Below are 22,427 nucleotides of genomic sequence, written 5' to 3'. Positions count from 1 at the left end.
AAAAAGCATCTGCATAAACGTCGTGTCATTTGCTCATAATTTGACATAAACGTCACCATTTTGTCGTTTTGTCATAAGCATCATCATTTGGTCATCATTTTGTCACAAACGTCGTTTGGTTTGCAAACCAAATGAAGTTCGGCCTAACACAATTTTCATTTCCTTAAGAAAACTGTTCCAATAATAAGTACGAAAGCACGAATAATATTACGAATAATACGAGCTCCGCGACCCCTGCGAATGGAAGCACGAGCGTTATCACATTTATTTCTTCAACGACAGCGGGCAAACATATTATTAGGTTCTTCGTATAAGGCCTCGAAATAGGGACAAAGTGAGTATTTAGTAATTGTCCCCGAAACTTCTAATTAACCAATACCCTTTAAACTTTTCCCATAGGTAACCTCTGAAATCCCTCCCCTCCCCCCTCCCCCCCACCGATCGTTCCGAATGTTAGAGGGGCACTGAACGAAAATATCTTTAAGCCTCGAAAAGGCGTTGCAGCGATTGTGGTACCTCCAAGGAATAAATTACCGAAATAATTTTTCATTAGAACCTACAGTACGAGCTTAGATACCTTGAATGCGGTATCTACTTTTCCCATTCGTCGTGAGCGTCGTCCGTGATGAAGGAGCGGAAGAGCGCCGGTGGAGGTGGAATTCTGATGTCCTGCCCACAGCGTTACAGCGAGAGGGCTCGTCGCCACCTGCGCAGACGCAGCTGCGCGCAACTGCGAGTGAACCGCGTTGAACAAGTGAACCGCGGTGAAAAAGTGAACCGCGGTGCAAGTGAACAAGCCCCTGTGGCTACCCTCATCGCGGGGCTGGAGTGCGAGCTCGCGTGCCCCAAACTGGCCGTGCTGCTTGGTGCAGACCGGCTTTGTCTTGTAACGATATCAGGCGAGTCCAGATTGGTGTGCACTTGGCAGGGCTCAATACGAAGCTTGTCCAGCGAGGAGCGGCCGAGAGTTGTGACGTGCGTCACTTCACAACGACGCGCGTCGTTGTGATGCACGGCGCAAGTCGCTTCTATAGACGCCAACCGCCGTTCGCCGCGAGGCGCGACAGTCGTAGCGTACGTGTGGTCCGGGCTTAAATTTCGCGTAGTTCGAGGCTAGTTGGGTGTTCCCGACTGATCGAAATTAGCCGACGGCTACGATGCCGATAAACTGTGCGGCCAGAGTTCGGTTCCTACGGTGTAATTTTGAATCCTGACGATTTACGTGCCAAAACCACACAAATGTTCATTTCAGAACACTCGACGTTTGCTCCGGTGTGTTTCAACATAGCTGTGTACTCCGGCCTTAGCTTAGCTGTTCTAAGTGCGAGGGAAAACGACGAAATTAAGGAGGCCGGTTTCCCGGCCCCGCAAGCCAGGCGACTCGTCTTCCGCAGTCCCAGCTTGATTGTGCAATTTTACTACCCACTCGTTTAAGGCTGTTAAAGAACACGCTTACATACAAGGTAATGTTGAGGGAGGGGGGGGGGGGGGAGGAGGAGTATTCCCCGCATCACCTTGTATATAAGCGTGTTCTTTAACATGCATTAAACGAGTTGACCGTAAAATTGTGCCACGTAAGTCAACGTTTTGTTTCTTATGTTCGTCGTCCATTAGTTGCGTCAGTTCAACACTAAGCGCAATACAATCGTGAACGTCCACCAACAAGCCCCGTTCACTGCTTTACTAAGCATGCTCACTTGCAGTCGAGTTGTGAGAACTAATACAACTATTTATATAGCTATATTTATATATATTACGTAATGTATATTTATATTTATTATCGTCAACTAATATGCCTATTTGGGACGCACCTGCTATGGCGCGAAAGCATTGGGGTGTCTCAATGTTTAGGTGGCGGCGGTGGATCAATCGAGAAGGACAGCACTCTCCCTTCTCCCGCCAGCCTCTCCAGCTGGGGCTGCTGTGGGAAAGCATTCGGCTTTCATCCCGGTGACTGCGAGGCTAAAGGCAGCGTACATACCACGAATCTGCTTATGCATGTAGCCACCAATACAACCGCTACAGGCGTTCTGATTAACGGCCATTCTCTCTACAGAATTGTTCAATGAAGCAACAAACGCTACCTAAATATCCTCTGAGCACAAGTATACGGCTTCGAGAGAATCATTCCTTTAATAAAGGGTGTATGTTTCTAAAAGCGTTCGGCTATTCGCTTGCATTGACAATCATCGTCGATGGTTTGCGCACAATTTTATTTTCTCGCTTCACGAAACTCTGTTCGTTGCTTGAGGTGCGTGAGTATTAGCAAGAAATTTTGTTTTCCGTTAACCAGACGGAAGGTCTTCAAAAGCAGTTCACGTTGTCTCACTGTCGACGTCTACAAAGGTTTCTTCGAAGTCCTAATTCTCAAACTAATATGATAACGGTGAATGTAATCAAGGAGGCCAAGAAGAATGCGCGATCGAGTGCCCTGATGACAGCATGTGCGATGTCAACAGAAGCGCCCGCACTGCTTTCGGATGAGGCTTTTGGACCGGGGCACACCAAGGGCACACCGGTCGCCATCAAGCCCGCCACCTTGCCGACAACTGGCGGTAGCGCCCGGACATTCGGCAGGAACCTGACGAGGTTCATGTTGGCGACGGTGGCGACGATGGTCAGGGCGTTGATCAACACGCTGGTGCTCAAAACAATGGCTGCAAGAAAAAAAAAACCGTTGAGGAGCTAGTGGTGTCGTCATCAACAACAACATCGTCATCAACACAATCGTAATATGGTCATTGGAATGACGCCAATTACCCAACCAAGAGTACTGCTACCGGCCTCATGCCGTCTCAACTGCCCTTCGACCTGCACCAACCAAACTGAACTGGCATAAAAGCAAATTTCATTTAAAGCACTGAAACTGCACAGCGGGTAATGAGGGACGGTGTAGTGCGGGACTCGAAACTAATATTTAACAGGGGGAATTCTTTACCGTCCGCCCAAATAAGGCTACGCGGGCGTTTCTTGTATTCTGCACCCATCGGGATGCGGTCGCGGTGGCTGGGCTTCGCACCCACGTCGCTGGGCTCAGCAGCGCAACGCCATAACCAATCAGCCACAGTGGCCCTGGGCATGCTTATCCTGTCGCTTCGTTCATCTCATTTAATTAGTGACAAAGGTCAACTGCGCGTTCCTCTGGTACACGCACTTGGCACACTATTACTCGAGTACACTATTATTCTTATGGACCACAGTATATCAATTCTAAACGAAGCGTCGTGGCAGCCGGCGTCTTTTGCAGAACAAGGGTTTGTTACTAATCCCCCTGGCCCCTCTTTTCTCACATTATCCTGATCCGCTCAACATGTACCATGACGGCGAAAGTTCGTCGAAGTTAGCGAGGTCAGCGGTTGATGAACCTTGACGTACCGTTTCCTATCTCTTATAGAGGACATTTGGCTATGGCATTTGCCACGTGTTGAAATTCATAAACAACATGTCACAGATATCTGCCGGGTAGTGGCCTGAATGGAACTGTAGATATATTTGTGGTTGTGTATATGGCGCCCGTCAATGTATTAAAGTGAGTGTTTCACTGCGACTGCGTTATAGGCGGACGTCACCCGCTTTGGAGATGTCACGTTCCTCTGACGAAAAATGTGCGCCGATCCTCGAGGCCGTGCAGTTTAACACAGCGCCTCAAAGCACTAGCTGTTCTGAGCGATTAGCGCGAGAAACTGGCACGGGACGTACGCGCCAGACGTTTCTCAGAGCGACTTTATTACGACAGAACCTTGCGTGCGATCGTGACATAATCGTTGAGTATTGGGATGCTGTGCTGGAATGCAGAGGTTCGATGCCACCATCGGTTACGAATTTACAGGCAGACTTCACCGACTACGGAGGTACAGAAAACTCCACGGATGTTGATGCTGAGGGTATGCTAGCGTGCAACAGTGTACACGCTCTCGCAATCTGTCACAAATTTGTAAGATATGCAAGATATAGAAACGTCACTTTAATAAATGAGATTGCGCAATGTCGTCCGTGAGGCACGCGTTCGCAGCTGTCGAGACATCAAAATCCTCACAATGCTTAGAGAGTTAGGCGGTGCGAAGTTCTGGCCTGCATTATTTTCCTCCTCACTCCTTTTCATTCTTCCCTCATCATATCACCTCAAGTAGCACTCCAAACATTTCGCAAGGATAACCTTTCCCCGTTTAAACTTACTCTTTCTCTCTCCATCAATAATTCACAGTCTCGAGTCAATCTTGCCAATTATGACTTTTGAGGATACGCACAATGACGAAAATAACAAGCGCTCTCCTCACTGATCTTTGGCACTTGGTTGGACCCCGCTGCCGCATCGTCGGCCCGGTACAGCAGCAGCAGTGACACCAGAAGCGCCACGCCTGCGACTGTAAACCGCCGGTCCGAGAGCGGCGGTAGCCACAGCGTTAGTAGGCTTAGCACCACGACACCGACAGCGGGAAGGAGAAGCGTGAAGTGCTGGAACAGGTTGCGCCTCTCCAGGACGAAGCGGTAGACCACGGTCGAGTAGCGGCCGTACTCTTCGTAATCCTTGATCTCGCTGAGTAGATCACAGTAAAAAAGTACCAGAATGTTACTAGAGGCCTTGAGTTTTCTGTTGTTAGACACTTTATGAGGCCTTGAGCACGCACTGCGAGTATCAGAACGGCAGATAAATATGGACGAACAAGTGGCTATAACACACCCAAAACTGGTAAAAAATAGTCGGCATGCCTGGTCCGAAATATATAGCCCCGAATATAATGTTTCATCTGCAGAATCTACATGAGAATGCAAGCTCTTTTGAGCCAGGAAATACAGTGCACATATAAATTCCGACAGGTTTGGCAAACAGGTAAAACACAACTTATAACAGCAAGAAAATAGAGTGGTTGCCATCATTGCTTATATAGTCACATAGAACGAGAGTTACGCACAATGAGTGTGCCACACTATACCACCCTCAAATTTCACCTCGTGAAATTATTGATGAGTGTATACATTGAATTGTCATTTATTGGACAAGAAAGTACGATCGACAGTACAAGCTCACAAAATACAGAACATTTTATAAGTGACTCAATGAGAACGTCGTGTGTCAAATCCACTTACAATAAGAAAAAGTGGTCCCGCAGGTGGTGCGAAAAGGCAGGCCACTTAGCGTATCAGGTTCTGGCGACACGAGACCAACATCAACCTTGGTTTCACCTCAACTTTGCAAACTGAGGTGAGGTTGATGTGAGACTGCGAGACAGTCTCCAGTTTTGGCCACAGCTTCTTGTGTGAAGCTGAGGTGGAGTGAGGTAGAATTCTGAGGTCAAGTTTTCTTTATCACAGTTTCTGTGCCTGCTTATGCGTCTGCTTATCCTGAATAAATTATTTGATGGTACTCAGCCCACGTTCTCATGTAAATTTTTACTTCTTCAGAGATAAATTGCATGCAGGGACAGCCTCGTCATCAGACAGACGTAAGGATGTTTCACAGCTGAACAATCCTAATGAACGAGCTTTCTCGTGAAGTGCAAAGCTTTGCTCACTACATCGGAGCTTTGATCCATTGTGTGTAACAGGCATCGGAGCATGCTTACGTGGGTTAAAGTATGATAAACACGAATAGCTATGTACGTTCGACATCGAACACGAGACCTCGCGTTCAAGATATTAGTATGAGCTTGAGGACTCGACCTCTATCTGAGTTAGAGGCAAGGTTGTGGATGACCACTGCACAAGCTGGGATCAGTTGGAGCAGGACAGGGGTAATTGGAGATCGCAGCGAGAGACCTTCGATCTGGCAGTGGACATAAAATAGGCTGATGGTAATGAAGATGATCATGCTGTGAGGTCTCTTGAAAGCATCCCAACATCTTGGTCTGTTTTTGAAGTTGACTGGGGTCGTCAAATCTGATAGGAGGTTGAGGTGAGCGGGAGATTTGTGTCGTCGTTTGTCCATTTTTCCTGGTATGTATATCGAGAACGTGACGTGGGCATGAAGCTTGTCGTGCTCAGATGTTCCGCTATAGCGGCACCACAACATTTAGGCAGCGCGCATTCCTTGTGTTTGAGTTTTGAGTGTGACTGTTTTATCTCACACGAAATATGCATCATAGAAGTTGTGATTAAAGGACAAGAAAATAACTACTTTGTCAGCTTGACCAACCCGGCCTCCTGGACCACTGAGTCGCAAGCAACAAAGCAGCACAAATTTGGTTTGAAAGAAACACTACCGAAATTACACAAGTTGGACACGCAATGTTACTAAACTACGCACCATTTCATCGCAAGAAACATGACAAAATGAACAAGGAAAATAACTACGCATGATAAACTCGCAACATTCCGTTAAATGTTACTACTTGTACCACGTTACGTTGAATCATTACACATGTAATAAAGATCTCTTTTGTTGTTGTTGCAAGGGCGACGCAAAGTATAGACTGTGACTGTGACTTTCTGTCTGTTAATCATACTGCATAGAAAGCTCACAGCCTCTCGAAATGGCGACTGATGCGTACTCGCGGTACATACCACTATGTGCTGTCTATGGTAGAGTGGATGTGCGTATGCGTTTTCTCAAACCTGGTGGTGGTTTCCAAGTTACTTTGCGGTTTATTAATTTCACTACAGCATGCGGACGCGAGTTAAACTAACGAAAAAAAGAATAATAACGATGTCCGATTTCTGAGCAAATCATGTATGAGGAGAGTAAGAGTAAAAAACTTTATTGAACATAAATAAAATAAAATAAAATAAGGCACGATGGTTGGAGCCCCTATTCCAGGGCCTCACTGGCACGAGCGGCTCGCTGGGCTTGGTCCAGAAGAGCCAGCTGGCTCTCCCGACCCTCGTCCGCAAGCCATGCCTCCCACTGTCTATTCTTCATTAGTGGATGTTGGTGGAATATGAGGCTGTCTATGTGCGGAGGCCTCCTGGGGCACTCCCATGCGATGTGCTTTAGTGTGGGTGTGTCTGTGCGCCACGGGCACTCGTCAGTGAACCTCGTGGCATGTATTCTGTGTAGGTGGTGCAGGTTAGGGTATGTATTCGTCTGAATACGACGTCAGTCCCTCTCTTGTTCGCTGTTTGAATCGGGGTGAGGATATCCAAAACATCTCCGCTCCTGCCTTAGCTGTAGGAGGACGTCACGAGAATTCGGTGGAAGGTCGTCGCTAGGCCATGCGGTTGCTCGAACGTTTAATCCTCGAGCAATACGGTCTGCCCTCGCGTTTCCTGCCAGTCGCTCGTGTGCCGGACACCATACGATAGTGCGGTGCCCCTCTAGTTGAGCGCCTAAAATTTTGATTATGTATTTGGGTGCCATTCCATGCAGAAACAGGCGGCAAGTCGCTTGTGAGTCGGGTAATATGACAGCCGAATTGGTTTGGCACTCGGCGTCCTGAATGGCCAAGGCGATGGCTGCAGCCTCTGCCACGCATGCCGAGGCGGTTTTCAAGGATGCCGCTGTTATGTTATTGTTGCATGTAGAGACTATGGTGAAAGTGTCTGAGCTGGCTCGACTGGCATCCGTATAATACACCCCCGGTCCCACGCCAAAACGTTTGTGAAGAGTCTTTACCTTTGCTCTGCGTCGTCCGGGATGGTACTTGGGGTGCATGTTTTTGGGAATTGGGACCACCGCGATGTGCGATCGAACGTTGCGGTCTATCTGTGCCGTTTCCTCTCCGCAATACTGGAGTCTCAGGGGAAAGCCTAACCTCGCCAATACTTCCCTGCCCTGAGTTGAAGAACAAAGTCGCTCTTTCTGAGCATATAACGTCGCGACTGCGTACTCGTCAAAAGTGTTGTGCAGGCCCAGACCCTCGAATCTCTCTGTGCTAGAGCATTCGGGAAGACCAAGGGCGGCTTTGAAGGCTTTTCTTATTATTGTGTTTGCCTGTATATTCTCTTGGTTTGTCAAGGCCTGATACGGAAGGGCGTATGTGATTCGGCTAATTACGAATGCGTGAACCAGGCTGATGGTCTCTCCCTCAGTTAGGCCGTCTCTGCTTCTTGCCACTCTCCGCATCATTCTGGCCACGTTTCATGTGACTGCCTTTAGTTTTTGAAGGGTGTGAGATGTTCCAGCGTTCTGCTGTATCCCCATCCCCAATATTCTGAGTGTCTCCACTTCACGAATTGGCGCCCCGTCGAGAGTCAGGGTGAGTGGCACCCAATCCTTCTTTCTTGCGTATTTCGCACGCACCTGAATGAATTCCGATTTTTCGGGTGCGCATGCCATGTCCACCGCCCTTGCGTATTCCACGACTGCGTCTATGGCCTTTTGAAGGGCTTCTTGCTTGTCCCCGTAGGACCCCTGGTGAGCCCAGAACGTGATGTCATCGGCATATATCGTACAGCCGAGATTCGGGTGTTTATCTAGCTCCAGGGCTAGCTTTCTCATCCTTACATTAAATAGCAGTGGAGAGAGTATAGTTCCCTGATGGGTTCCTCTGTCGGGACAGTTGAAGGTGTCGGACCTCGTGGAGCCTAATCCGATTGTGGCCATGCGGTCGCTGAGGAACGAGCGCACGTAGTTATAAATTCGCTTTCCACAGTTCACCGCTTCCAGTCCCTCCAGAATAGCGTGGTGGGAGATGCTGTCGAAGGCCTTTTTGATGTCCACTGCCAGTATGAGAGCCTGCCCGAAAATGCAACGCGATGAGTGGAGACGCCCGCCGTCCGGTCGCACAGGGTTCGAATCCATTACGCAGTTTAAGCTGCAACAAGTTCACCGACGAATTCGCCGTTAAGCTCACCACCTCACGTTAAGCCAGAGTGCGCTGGACAGTCAGGACCTGGCCGCACTTACAACAGCAGTACCTGGATCCTCGGGTAGTGCTCGGCGACGCTGGAGAATTTTTGCCTTGAGCATGCTGCTTGAGCATGCTTGAACCTGAGCATGCTGGTTGCCCATCGCGACAGGGAAACCAAGTGGGAATCTGACAAAAACGATGAGTGGCACAAAGACTGTTGTTGTTGTTGTTGTTGTTGTTGTTGTTGTTGTTGTTGTTGTTGTTGTTGTTGTTGTTGTTGTTGTTGTTGTTGTTGTTGTTGTTGTTGTTGTTGTTTTCAACAGTGCTGTGCACGCATTCCTTGCGCCTATTTTCGGCTTCATCTAATTTAGGCACTGTTCCCCTGCAACTGAAAAATAAAATGGTTGAAAATAGTCGCCGAGGCTGCAAAAATCGAATTTGTCTTTAAGGAGATTAAGGAAAGCTAGCTATGTTACCAAGGATTACAGTAGAAAAAAATCTTTGCCTATACGCTAAATCTTTGCATTTGGTCAAACGGAGAAGACGAAACGATTACCGTAGTATACCCCACTGCTTGTACGAAAACAAGACATCGCGAAAGCACTCTATACTGTGCCGACCACTGGTGCGCGGTATCCGTCGTGAATGTATAGAATGAGTCAGTGTTCACGGTAGACTTGCACATTCAAAAGATAGTGGACCGCAGTTCTACGCACGTTTTGGAGGTGAGGGAGACGAGTACAAACTCCGAGTCCGTTTTCCCTTGGGAGTCGGTTCGGTCAATGGTGAGGTTGACCTCCTTTTCGGGGTTCAGTATGGTGCTGTACTCCACGAGACATTCGTGGCGGTCCACCGGGAAGTGCGTCATGTCCGCCTGCGTGCCAAGCGCTTGTACGACAAGAAACGTGCAACGTCCACGAGTGAAGAAGAGAATACGCACCATCTACACTGCGGACGTGAACGCTATCGCGACCATCAAGCCGATTCGTGAAGAAAATTCCCGTAGGAATTATTAACGACGATCATCAAAGTCGGGGATAGCTCTCCGAAATTCTGCTGCGTTGCCATGGCATTGTCCATTTCAAAAAAAAAGAAAAAACACCTACCACAGTCATCACCATTAGCCTATCTTTACGTTCACTGCAGTATGAAGGCCTCTCCCAGCGATCTCCAACTACCCCTGCGTTGCGCTACCTGATTTCAGCTTGCGCTGTCGAATTTCCTCGTTTCGTCTACCATAGTGACGCAGAGAAATTCCGGAAAGGCGTCGCCAACTTGGATAGTCATCGGCAATGATTTATATAGCAATTGCAACATCCTTAAAAGCAACTTTTAACGATTATTGCTGCCTTATTTTCAGTTACGTTCGCACAGAAACTCATTTTATTTGTTCGTTTTGCTCCATGTCGTCTGATGAAACACGTCACATTGTTCTTTAAAAATTTAAATTAAATTCTGGGGTTTTACGTGCCACAATCACGATCGGGTAACGGGTAACAGCGTGGTGGGGAACTCCGGATTAGGTTTGCCCACGTGGGCTTTTTTTTAAACCTGCACCCAAAGCACGGTACGCGGGCGTTATTGCATTTCGCCCCGGTCGAAATGCGGCCACCGTGGCCGCGATTTGATCCCGCGACGTCGTGCTTAGCAGGGCAATGCCAAAGACAGTAGGCAACCACGTCGGGTGACACTGTTCCTTTGTTTGGCTCTTCAGGACCTTTAGTTGTCGACTGACAGCAAAGCCAGCCCACGTATCTGCAACACTTCGCTTCTCAGATGGCGGCGTGCAGATACAACAGTGTTTTGTTCTTGTCTTTCTTTTCCTTTTTGGGCGAACTGGACGAGCAAGTATGCTGAGCGCTTTGGTGAAGGACCTGGAGCATAAATTTCTACCTTGCTGCAAAATTTGAGCGGAAACGAAGGAGCACTAACATCTCCAAACCTTATTTTCAAACCGTGAAAGAACAGCAAGGTGACCTGCCGCGGCAGCTTAGTGGATGTGTGACGTCGTGCTGCGCTGAGCGCGAGGTCACGGGTTCGATCCCGGTCGCGGCGGCCGCATTTAGGCGGGTACGAAATGCAGAAACGCTCCTGTACTTACATTTAGGTCCACGTTAAAGAACCCCAGGTGTTCAAAATTAATCCGGAGTCTGCCGCTACGGTATGCAGGTCTCATAATCGTATGGCGGTATTGGCACTTGAAACCCAAGAAGTTTTTTTTAACAGCAAGGCAATGGCCGCCTACCCTTTCTAGCATTTCACTCGGAGAACAAAAAAGAAAGTCAGCGTCAGCACCTGCTCCGCCAACAACACAATGTTCCCTATAGCAGCAACTTCAAAAGATGGCTGCTATACAATCGACTCTTGCACATTTGTCGTACGGACGTATAGTCAGGCCTTAATGCCGTTCAACTGCAGAGATTGCAAGCAGCATTGATCCGGCCCGTCTATTTTACTTGTCGGAAAGAACGAAACTTCCTTGAAAATAAATTGTATAAAGTTTCAATCAGGAGAGTTACAACCACTTACTTATAACTGCGAGATGGGAGAAAAGAAATAATTACAAACAGGATGGCTTTTCAACAATCTTCAAGGCACTTCAGTCTTCAACACACTTGAGTCAGTTTGTCTTTTCTTTTTTAGAAATGTCAAGGGAGTAGGTGGACACGACTTACACTGCAAAAATTTTGCACGGACGTCGCCGAGCACATTTGAACTTTGCCGTCGTCGCTCACGAGCAACACGTAGTTTGTGAGAAGGCTGGAGTAGACGTCGGACCTGGGTATAGGAAGAAAAGCCGCAGCTGTTAGTTGTAGCTTTCTTCTTTTTTTTTTTACTTGTGGCACCTTGGTCGCTGACCCACCGAAGTATCTGCAGCGCGCAAGCAAGCGTTTTTGTGGAAAAGTTGAACAGCTGCTTCCCCTTGCACGTCCTACCCGTGCGATGCGGTTTGAAACACGACTGCCGTCAGCCAATCGGCGATGAGAGAGCCAGCTGCATTTTACGAGCGAGGAGTTAGCGCCATTTCGCGCCGCTAATGTACCACGGTTCCTTCACTTAAGAGGAAGCTTTAGCTCGGATGCTCCCATCTAAATACATGTAAAAGGAGAATTCGTTTTTCTCGGCAACCACTGCACCAAATTTGAAGAGGCTTGTTGCGTTTAAAAGTAAAACTTAAAATGTAGTGACTGTTTGTTTCAAATTTTTTATTCAGGCCATCAATTTTTTATTAGAAATTGGCAAAAATTGAATATATTCAAAAAACGGAACTATCAAGTTTACAACTACGTAACTCAGCAACGAAAAATGATAATTCAATTCTGTGAATTGCATCTAATGGTACATCTAAAGCGTACATAATTGATATGTTACACGTGAATCCCGGAACATTTACTAACATGGAAATACAGCTTTTGTAGAACCCCTTGTAGACAACGTAAAAAATTCACTTAAGATGTAAAATGACATACCGAATTTGTCCGCTTTCAACGATCTAATGGATGCCTTTCACAGAACCGCGGTATCTGTTCTTGATGCAGCGCTATGAATTGGTAAACTTCATGCTTCTGTATTTTTTAACTATCGACTTTGCGAAAATTCTTGTAAGAAAATTCAGGCAACCCGCCGTGGTTGCTCAGTGGCCATAGTGTTAGGCTGCTGAGCACGAGGTCGCGGGATCGTATCCCGACCACGGCGGCCGCATTTCGATGGGGGCGAAATGCGAAAACACCCTTGTGCTTAGATTTAGGTGCACGTTAAAGAACCCCAGGTGGTCAAAATTTCCGGAGTCCTCCACTACGGCGTGCCTCATAATCAGAAAGTTGTTTTGGCACGTAAAACCCCAAATATTATTATTATTATTATTATTATTATTATTATTATTATTATTATTATTATTATTATTATTATTATTATTATTATTATTATTATTATTATTATTATTATTATTATTATTATTATTGTTGAAATTCAGGCACTAAATCGAAATTCCTCTTCCATCAATCATAGAATTTAACTTTCATTTGCAAATGCAAGAAACTTCATTAAAATCGGTCCAGCGGTTATCTCAGGAAAACGTTTTTGCGTTTTACATGTATTTGAATAGGCCGCGTCGGAATTGGCCCCGAGCTAAAGCTTCCTCTTCAGAGGAAACTTTTTATTTATTTTATTTTTAATTCGTTTACGTACCTTCAAGCGCCTGGGCATTGTAGACGCGGATGGGCTACATGGAGTACAAGCATAGCAAGATTGCTAGTCATGCTTTATGTAATGCTAGCAATATTTTCCCTCAATATATTTCCCAAAACAACACAACTGTCAAAAGAAAGGAGGAAAAAAATCTAAAAAATACAATAAAGAACTCTCTGGCTCGGTAGGTGCCATCTAAAAACACGGCAACGGATATATATATATATATATATATATATATATATATATATATATATATATATATATATATAACGCCTAATAATACATCTAAACCGGGCCAAATCTATGCCTCCTATATACATCCCTCGTAAATGTACCGCTAATTTGTGAGTAGGACTTCTGCGGAACCTTTGTACACAAACATCGCAACAATTGCTCTTAGGCTGTCAATTAATGTACCATGGTGCTCTGCTTCAGATGCTCTTAGATATGCAGTTTTCATAGAACTTTCATATTTGTTTTCATTGCAGAGTTGCCAATTCGTAAGCCTCATGCTTCAATTTGTTTTTGTTTTGTTTTTTCAGTTGGCTTACCGATTTTCAACAACTTATTCGAAACTTCGAAGTTCTAAAATTATTTTCTGTTTCCAAGAGTTGGTAGAGAACTTCCTCTCTCGAGTGCAATAAATTTTATTCAAATCAGTCCGGCGGTTGTCTATTAGGAGAATTTCCCTGTTTTACATGCATTTGAATCGAAAAATTGGAGCTGGCCAGCACTTCAATGACACCCGACCAGCCTCCGGTAACGGCTGCTTTCGCAACTGCCGACAGGCGGCAGCACAAGTTTACCAGTTTATGTCAGCGCCGTCTTAGCACCAGCTAGCTTCCCAGTAGACAAAAGCAACTTCGCATTCCCTGCCCCCCGCCACCCTCCACTCCCTCTTTAAAAGTCAGGCAAGTAACTATGCGAAATGTTATGCTGGATCATCTGTACCATAGAATGCGATATTTCTGTAAATTTCAGTAAAAACATAGCAATGGTGTCCGCAAAATCTTTTATTTAAGGTTTTTATTAGGAGGAATTAAAAACGTGCATCCCTGCACACTGTAGTCATGCTTCATCGTTTTGAAGTAGCTGCTTTCACCCCACTGCAGGGTGTTGTTGAGAGGAAGCACCTCTCTTGTATTCAGCCATAGCCTTCTATATGTAGCCCTAGATCTCGCCGTATTCTTTTCTTTCTTTCTCTCTTCTACTTGTCCGCGTGTTATGTTGTTGTTGTTGTTGTTGTTGTTGTTGTTGTTGTTGTTGTTGTTGTTGTTGTTGTTGTTGTTGTTGTTGTTGTTGTTGTTGTTGTTGTTGTTGTTGTTGTTGTTGTTGTTGTTGTTTCGTTAAACAGATAGGTTTGTTCCACAGGGGCGACATAAGCAAGAGCCATGCGATTTAAATCTGGGACACTAATTCGAAACATATCGCGAGGGTAAAACGAAGCGTTGCGCCTATGCATCTACTCTCAGGTTAGAAAAAGCCGCAAGAAGTCATAACTTTACCAAGACGACGTCATGTACAATTCCGGCCTCCAAACGTCGCCCGTCTTTAGGCGGATTAACGTCTGTCCTCCGTATTGCGTTGCGTTCCACTTGAGTCGGTGATCCTTCCAAGTCTAAGGTACGGAAAGAGAAGCATAGCCGACACGCAGATTACACGCTACGCTGTTCAAAATAAGCCCGTAATGTCTTTCTTCAAAGCGTTGGCAAATTCGACAAGACGGCACTTCCCACAAAATCCTTATTGCGTCATAGACATGCTCTTTTTTTCTTCCTTATAATAATACAGCGCAAAAACGCGAGGATTGTCTGCCGACATTGTATCTGCTATTAGGCCTGTCTATAGGTATTAATCGATTTGTGTTCACGTGACCTAAATAGATGAATGCGTAAAGCGGTAAGGACACACCCTGTCTATATGCGGCCTTTACTCCCGTATTCTCAAACGCTCCTTTACTTGAAGCTATTCCTCCACTCGATCAAGCTGAGTACATCGCCGCCCATCGACTGGGAAAAAAAGTGCACTATTCAGAAATTGGCCTGTATGACCGTGAAGCGCAATGATCACTTCTGCCGAGGGACGTCGCTGATCTCTGCTTTCTTGACAATGCTGCAGCGAATCCAGGCTTTATGTTTAGCACAGAGAAATTGGTAATTATGGTTTTCAATGAAGAGACTAGTCAGAATGTCAAGGTGAAGCGTTAAATGAAGTAACATTTTAGAATACGGAGAGAAGGGGGGAGGAGGATGGGTTTGACTGCACGGAGCCACTTTCCAGAAGTCACATACGGAGAGCCCGTAAAAGTTGTAAATAAACGTTTACCTACTTTCTCTAAGACAGCCATGCAGTTTATGTGAATAATTTCATTCTAGTTTGAAACAATTGTTTTTTCGAAAGGTTACGTAGTCACGCAGCCACTCACCATGCATAAACCGATGTCTGCGTAGAACAGCTCTCTGTCGGGATGCTGCCAGGCGTTGAGTCGGCAGTAAGAAAAGAGGTAAGACAAAGTCAAAATACGCAATGTCCACATTAAGCTGTGTCCCCACTTTTCAAGAGTTCCAAATATTTCACAGAACCACTGAAAAGTAAGCCTCAGAATCCATCCAGTATATATCGGTGGCCGTAGGCATATTCGCACATTTGATTTACTAGTGCTGTATACGTCATTTACCAATCATTTCCGGTTTGTGTTGTTTTTGTTTGTCACTGCGCTTGTAACTCCGAGTAAGCTGCCTCCAATGCTGCGTGTGAAACTTGTATCCTTTTTTTTTTACTGTACGAGTGCGCCTCAGAAGTTCCGGGGCCTCGTGAAGTAGAACTGTACGCCTTTAGTCCCGCTACCCCAGGACATTTTTGTAAATGTCAGAGTAAACTGCTATTCTGTTCTATAAACGACGATGGACCGAAGCTCACGCTCCCTGAACAGCAGCCATTTCACCTACCATCTTTTCTTTTCTTTTAATTCGTTATATTCTTTCTCCTTGAGCAATCACATTTGGCCTGCCACGGGAATGTTTGCTCTTACCGCTGGCAGGGCTGGCTCAAATCCCCGTAACTAATGCTTAACAGTGTCACAGGGGACGTATCCGGAGTAACGTTTCGAGAATGAGACAGTGACGACAAGAACTGACGAAGTACAGCAGCAATATTGTAAAAACGAGAAATCGCTCGTGGCGCTCTCTCTCTCTCTCTCTCTCTATCTATCTATCTATCTATCTATCTATCTATCTATCTATCTATCTATCTATCTATCTATCTATCTATCTATCTATCTATCTATCTATCTATCTATCTATCTATCTATCTATCTATCTATTTTTCTTTCTTTCTTTCTTTCTTTCTTTCTTTCTTTCCTTCTGCGGAACGCATCATGCGAAGGCCTGAAATAAATTACTTTACATTACAGCTCCGACTCCTGAAAGTTATTGCCTTCACGAAAACAAGCCTTCTTTTCGAAACATTGGCTCTTAAGGCATCAATTCAATTCAATTCGATTCACACATCCTGGAAAGGAATAAAGTACAGCAACTAAAAGCAGAATCATAACCTTGACAAGGGCACATAAACGCCAACAATGAGTATTTGTATACGTACACATTTAAAAATCTCTGAACACATTACGATGAGAAAGCAAATCGACAATTGGGAACTAATATTATTTATGCAATAAGTAATGTTTATAAGCCTCACACAGAACGTTGGGCAGATATCAAATCAATAGAAATTAAAATTGCGTGCTAAACGTGCAATTGCGTGCAAACCTTGAAACTGTCATAGCTATACAAATAATAGCATTTTAAATTACGCCACAAGCATTAGCGACAGTTCAGGTACAATTATGTTAACGTCACATTACGTAACAACACAAAAATGTAACAATTATAACGTAAAAGAGCAATCGACCAATAAATACCTATTGTAAATATGGCTTTTGGGTTCCTTAAAAGTGCAATTACTGATAGATTCGCGCTTGTTTAATAAAGCCGGGAAATTATGTTGAAGGGACAGTAATTTACAAATATTTCTAAATCTTGGTACAAGAGCACAGAACTACTGGTATATACGTATTATCTGACTTCTTCAAGAATGAAACATTCCCTGTTCTGCCTGTGTTTATCACTTAAAGTCTACATCTTGCTATGTACAGTCAACCACAAAACCTTACGGACGACGCGATCTCACAGAACGTTGAATTTACGAGCAGCCTGTAAATGTAGCCAGTAAAACTGCACATCACTAGGTGATGTACGGTTTGCGCGTGTACTAGAGTATGCTAGTAGCGGCTGGAAATGTGAAGGCTCCATTGCGAGGCTTCTGTGAGGCCGTTGTAGAGATAGTTGGCCTTCCTTATTTTTTTTTTTTTCAGGTCCCGTAGTCCGAAAAATTTCGTGTGCGACTGTACATCTGTCCTGTTCATAACTAATCCTGTTAGGCAGCCTAGTTGGTTGCGCTTGACTATTCGTGAAACGTTTCACCATCGAACGGTACACAACAGGAAGAGACGCTGACACCACAAGAGCTGGTTCACAACGTTGGAGTTGTATATATTCTCGCGTTTCTGGTGGCAGTGTCTTCTCTGATCGTCCGTTTCGATTTGGACTGTTATATGCTTCACGACTAAGCCCCCTCTAACGACTACCAAAGGTACCTGGCTGAGTTGATGTGTAGTGCTCGTTTCAGAAAAGGTTGTTTAGAAGGAAGCACAAGGTGAAGATGACAAATGCATTGTGCGCCTACTCTACGACTGATTGTTTACTGAAACACACAAGAAAGCACAGCATAAATCCAGTTGAAACAAAAACAAAAAAGGTCGCTCATTCAGTTCTCTTTCTACGGGACGCATTCAGCGAAGCCTTAAACTGAGGGAGCCTATCATTATCGCTCTGATTTTCGATATAGTGTTGCTCTCTCTCTCTCTCTCTCTCTCTCTCTCTCTCTCTCTCTCTCTCTCTCTCGCCCGTTGCCACTGAGAGTTTTATGATTGTTTCAAGTAAGTTCTCCTCCTAAATTCTTAGTTCATTATAATATTTGCCTTTCCGTGGATATTTCCTCTCTTCCCAAATGTTTGCGTTGCTTTCTGCAGTGCATAATGGCGTTCCCTAATCTCATCCATTTCTTAATCCTCCATAGCGGAAATGCGCTGTTCTCAGAGATAAATCGGTTCAAATAAACTTACACCTCAAGCGACCTATTGCGAAGCTACCGAAGCTTTCGAATTCACGCATTGGTATATTGCTGGGCGAGCTCCCGTTACTTAATAGTGCGCAATTGAGTAGGAAAGCCGACAAGCTGTATGCATTCAAAGCAGTGCGATTACGACGTTTACCGCGTTCATTCTTTTCACAAAGCTTAGGTTTCAGTGTCGGTCTTCTCAGGTGGCGTCATGTCAAGTGACCAGTAATCGTGGAAGTTTTATGTAGGAGGCGCTCCGTCAGGACGTTCGCGAGACGTCACGACCCGGGCATCGAAAGAGAACGACTGAATTACAGTACAACCTCTTTACTTGTCGCCCCCTCTTTTTTGTAATTTGAAATTTTAACCATACCTGAGCGTTCGAAAACTTTTGAGCAAGGAATATAACGACTCACCAGGTCAAAAAAAATCGCTAAATTTATTATCTATGTTCACAAAAAAAGCACGATGCGTTTGCGACGAGAAATATACGAGCCTGCAAAAACATAGGTTAAGCTTGTCCGTAAAGATATTAACCTCTACGTACAATACCGGGCTGTTGGAGACGTGGCTAGCAGCAACAACGCTGGTGGCGACGTCCCATGACGCAACGTCCAACCACAACGCGTTAGCCACGTCTTTTTTTTTTTTTTTGCTACATGTATGTTTTTCTCGGATAAATTTCGCTGAGTGTTGCATGTTAACGATTACGCAGCTATCGACGCTTTACACCAGCAACTAAGTAGAATGTGGTTGGTTGCTGCAGCGACAACTCTGCGTCCTCTCCTGTTAAATTATGCGATATTCCGCAAAGGGCAATGCGCTTAAGGAGAGGCTAAAGCTCATTAATTATATGACTTTATCATATAACTTGCCAGCTAGCATAGCGCGCATGTCGTATGCTTGGCGGTCCTTTCGACCGCCAGACGCACTGCAGCGAGTGTCCTAGACGCGTAAAAAGGAGTGTTCTCAGGCGCGTACACTACATGAAACTCCAGACCGGTGCCACTGAAAAAATGGATGAAGGAGGGACACGTAAAGTAGGCCACAATTAAGTGTTAACGGAACGTGTAATTTGCGAAGAAATGCTGCATTCCCGCCTACAGTCTGGTCACCACAGCCTCGATTTCAAACTTTCAGTGTGTCGTCGCTTTTGCGACCTGCGCCGCAATTCATTAAATTTAGAAGCGCCGTACCTTCGCAGGGCAGAAAGGGGTCATCGAGCCGGTGTCCCGTAAATTTTTGTCGATGACCGTATACAGCGACGACTGATCTAGTAATAGAGAACAGTGCACCGTTTTAAAGCCCACACGTTGTCGGGTTGTGCGTTGCTTCGACGTGTTAGTCACTCACCAGGTAAGGGCCGTCGATAACGTCGGCGCTTATGAGCACCTCAGTCGTGTCGTTGGCGTGGGTGGCAGGTCGACTTCCGGGGTCGTAACCCTTTCCCAGCAGGTCATTTCGGAGGCGCCACAATTCGTTGCTGCTCCGACCATCGGTGCATGCAGCTCTGTTTGCTGCGCGTTGCCGTTTCGATGTAACGTCCGTTATTATTTTAGCGCATGTAGAACGCGGCAAGCGAGGCAAAAAAAATATAAACTGAATCAAAGGATATTCAAGAGCAGTGCAAGTAACATTGGTATCGGCATCATGCTAATCCCGTTTCAAAGAGTCGCTTTATAGTAACGCTAAATCAGTCTGGATTTGTGAAGTATTGTTTGAAAACTTCGTTCTCAGTCGTGGTACGTGCTGAAAGACAAGTGCCCTAACGCGGAGACGAGTAAGCTGCAGAAGCCGCCAGAATAAATAACAGTAGCTGGATATAGACCATTGCTTCTTGTTCACGATTTGTTGCAACTACTTATAAGCTGTGCTTTATTATGTTTAATAATAATAATATTTGAGGTTTTACGTGCCAAAACCACTTTCTGATTATGAGGCACGCCGTAGTGGAGGACTCCGGAAATTTTGACCACCTGGGGTTCTTTAACGTGCACCTAAATCTAAGCACACGGGTGTTTTCGCATTTCGCCCCCATCGAAATGCGGCCGCCGTGGCCGGGATTCGATCCCGCGACCTCGTGCTCAGCAGCCCAACACCATAGCCACTGAGCAACCACGGCGGGTTTTATTATGTTTAGTTTGGAAAGCAGGTCCGATTGCAGTCACTGAAGTATGTCAACATACTGTATGTATGTTAACATACTTCTGTATGTTAACATATTGTAATCTTTCTAATCGTTACAACAAGACCGATTCTGATATTTCGATACATGAGCGATAACGACGAAAATGGAAAGAAGTTCACGCTCTGTGGATGGCAGCCGTTTCACATGACTTTTACTGTTGTTTTGTATTGCTACTATTCTTTGACCTGGAGACCTTGAACTTCGACTGCCACAGGGATTTTTTTCCTATGGACGTACGAGCTGGCTCGGGTGGCTGTAACTGGGATGCTTAAAAATGGTCGAAGGGCGTGTAGCTCCAGAGCCAACGTAGAGTCATGGAGACTCGTCATCGTCAGTTAAACAACTGGTGGCTGTAACTGTGATGCTTAAAAATGGTCGAACGAGGTGTAGCTCCAGAGCCAACGTAGAGTCATGGAGGCTCGCATGGAGGCGAAAAAAGTAAAACAGCATCATAACAGAAGGGAAAAAGATAGAAAAAGAAAACGATCCCTCATAGATCTATTTCTTCTACGGAACGCACCCAGCGAAGCGCGTATAGTATATAGAACAAAATGGACAACGCCATATGCACCTTGAATCGTTGCCAACTTGCTCGACTTTCATCCGTTCCAATCTTCGTTCTCATTTATTAGGCGAGAATATGTTGATTACTAGTGAGGGAAATAGCTAGCAAGCGCCAAGCTTGACTTCCTTTCGTAAATTTTTGCGCAGAAACATCAGAGCGCGTACGGTAGTGTGACGTCACGGATTCCGAAAGCAATCTATCGAATTCGAAAGCTTTCAGAAGCCATCAAAGTTCTCGAAACTTCTCGAAACTACCATGCTTTCAGGTCTAAGTACGGACAGTAGTGCCAGAGGTCCTTCCTGTAATTTTTTTTTTCGGGGACCTCCACATGCTTACTGCAATCGGGTCTCGAAAGTCGAGCTTATCGTGGAACGGCGCATTAGTAATGCTACCAGTTGTCACGTGCCTTACCGATCTGCCAGAGCATGCACAGCACCAAGAGTGAGGATCCAGTCCGCCGTCCTAAGAAAGCCATCGCGAGCGCTTGCTTCGTCTCAACGTTGACAGCCCGCTGGGGAGGTGTGTGTGGAAGAAGGCCACGGGCTGCAGCCCGAGCGAGGGCTCCGTTTACAAGGTTCCCGTATCGGTTCCGCGGACTCGCACACGCGACAGTGCTGCCAAGCAGCGGAAGAGCAGCAAAGTCAGATTGGTTTCTTTCGAGGTTGTACTGCACCTATTTTGAATCTACTACTGGACAACCTAAACTTCAGTTGAGCGACAAACTGCGCGCTCAAGTCGAAGCAAGCGGTGGTCACGGGCTTGTCTCCCCCCTTTTTTTTCTGCGCTATAAAGCGCCAATGACGAATGTCAACCAACTATAGTCAATTTATACATCTTGCAGAAGGTACCTGCTTCCAGTAAAATCGAAATGTATGAGCTTTTTCTCGAAGCGCACGACCTTGTTGGGAAAGAGGGTTGTAATTCTCCAAACTTAGGGTGCTTCAGCATCGACTGTATCCAATGATTAAAAATCCTGCATGTGAGACAAATCGTTGGTGATTATTTAGATCAGCGGCGGACATAAGTAACCGCGCCATAATCGTCAATTAGTTCTTTCACTGCCGATTTTTCTTAATTGACTTTTAACCAGTTGCACTACATGAGGCACGTTCCAGTCGCGGGATTAATGCCACAGTCGGTGCACGCTCGAGGTATGTCTAATTAGTCTAAATCCTGACTTTAGCAAAAGTTTAGAGTACCGTATTTTCGCGATTCTAAGCACCCCCCCCCCCCTCTATTTTCGCGAAAAAAATTGGGGGAAATGTTTGCATGCGAATCTAAGCACCTCCCTATTTGTTCGGAAGAGCGCGTAGCCGAGGCCGCCAAGCGTGCTTGCTCACTCTGTCATCGAGCCCGAGCCGTTGGAGTCCCGAGGTGGAACGGCGTCTGCGGTACGAGTACGCCGTTCTCGCGCCGCGGACGTACTCGCACATTCACGCCGCGAGTACGCCGTACTCGTGCCAGTGCTGCAGCCCCTCGACGTTTCAGTCAACAATCTCCGACAGGAGTTCGAAGAGCGGGTGCTAAACCCTGACCGGAAGAAGACGCCAACGGGAAAGCTGCAGAAAGCGTCCCCATC

At 45.8% G+C, this 22,427-nt stretch overlaps 1 protein-coding gene across 1 annotated transcript; it reads right to left on the bottom strand.

Moving 5' to 3' along the window:
- Nucleotides 1–2,194: 2,194 nt before the first annotated feature.
- On the bottom strand, nucleotides 2,195–21,397 carry LOC142557578 (acetylcholine receptor subunit gamma-like). Its single transcript, XM_075669534.1, has 8 exons — nucleotides 21,260–21,397; nucleotides 19,449–19,612; nucleotides 15,343–15,387; nucleotides 14,423–14,535; nucleotides 11,402–11,504; nucleotides 9,443–9,600; nucleotides 4,278–4,537; nucleotides 2,195–2,657 (listed from the first exon to the last, which is right to left on the bottom strand). Exons 1-8 carry the CDS (start codon nucleotides 21,321–21,323, stop codon nucleotides 2,368–2,370), a joined length of 1,197 nt encoding a protein of 398 aa, XP_075525649.1. The 5' UTR covers nucleotides 21,324–21,397; the 3' UTR covers nucleotides 2,195–2,367.
- Between the last annotated feature and the right edge of the window lie 1,030 nt (nucleotides 21,398–22,427).

Source organism: Dermacentor variabilis, chromosome 9, assembly GCF_050947875.1.
Source record: "Dermacentor variabilis isolate Ectoservices chromosome 9, ASM5094787v1, whole genome shotgun sequence".
In the NCBI taxonomy this organism is placed as follows: domain Eukaryota; kingdom Metazoa; phylum Arthropoda; class Arachnida; order Ixodida; family Ixodidae; genus Dermacentor; species Dermacentor variabilis.
Note: the sequence above shows the minus strand (reverse complement) of the source record. Positions and strands in the feature narration are given on the sequence as shown.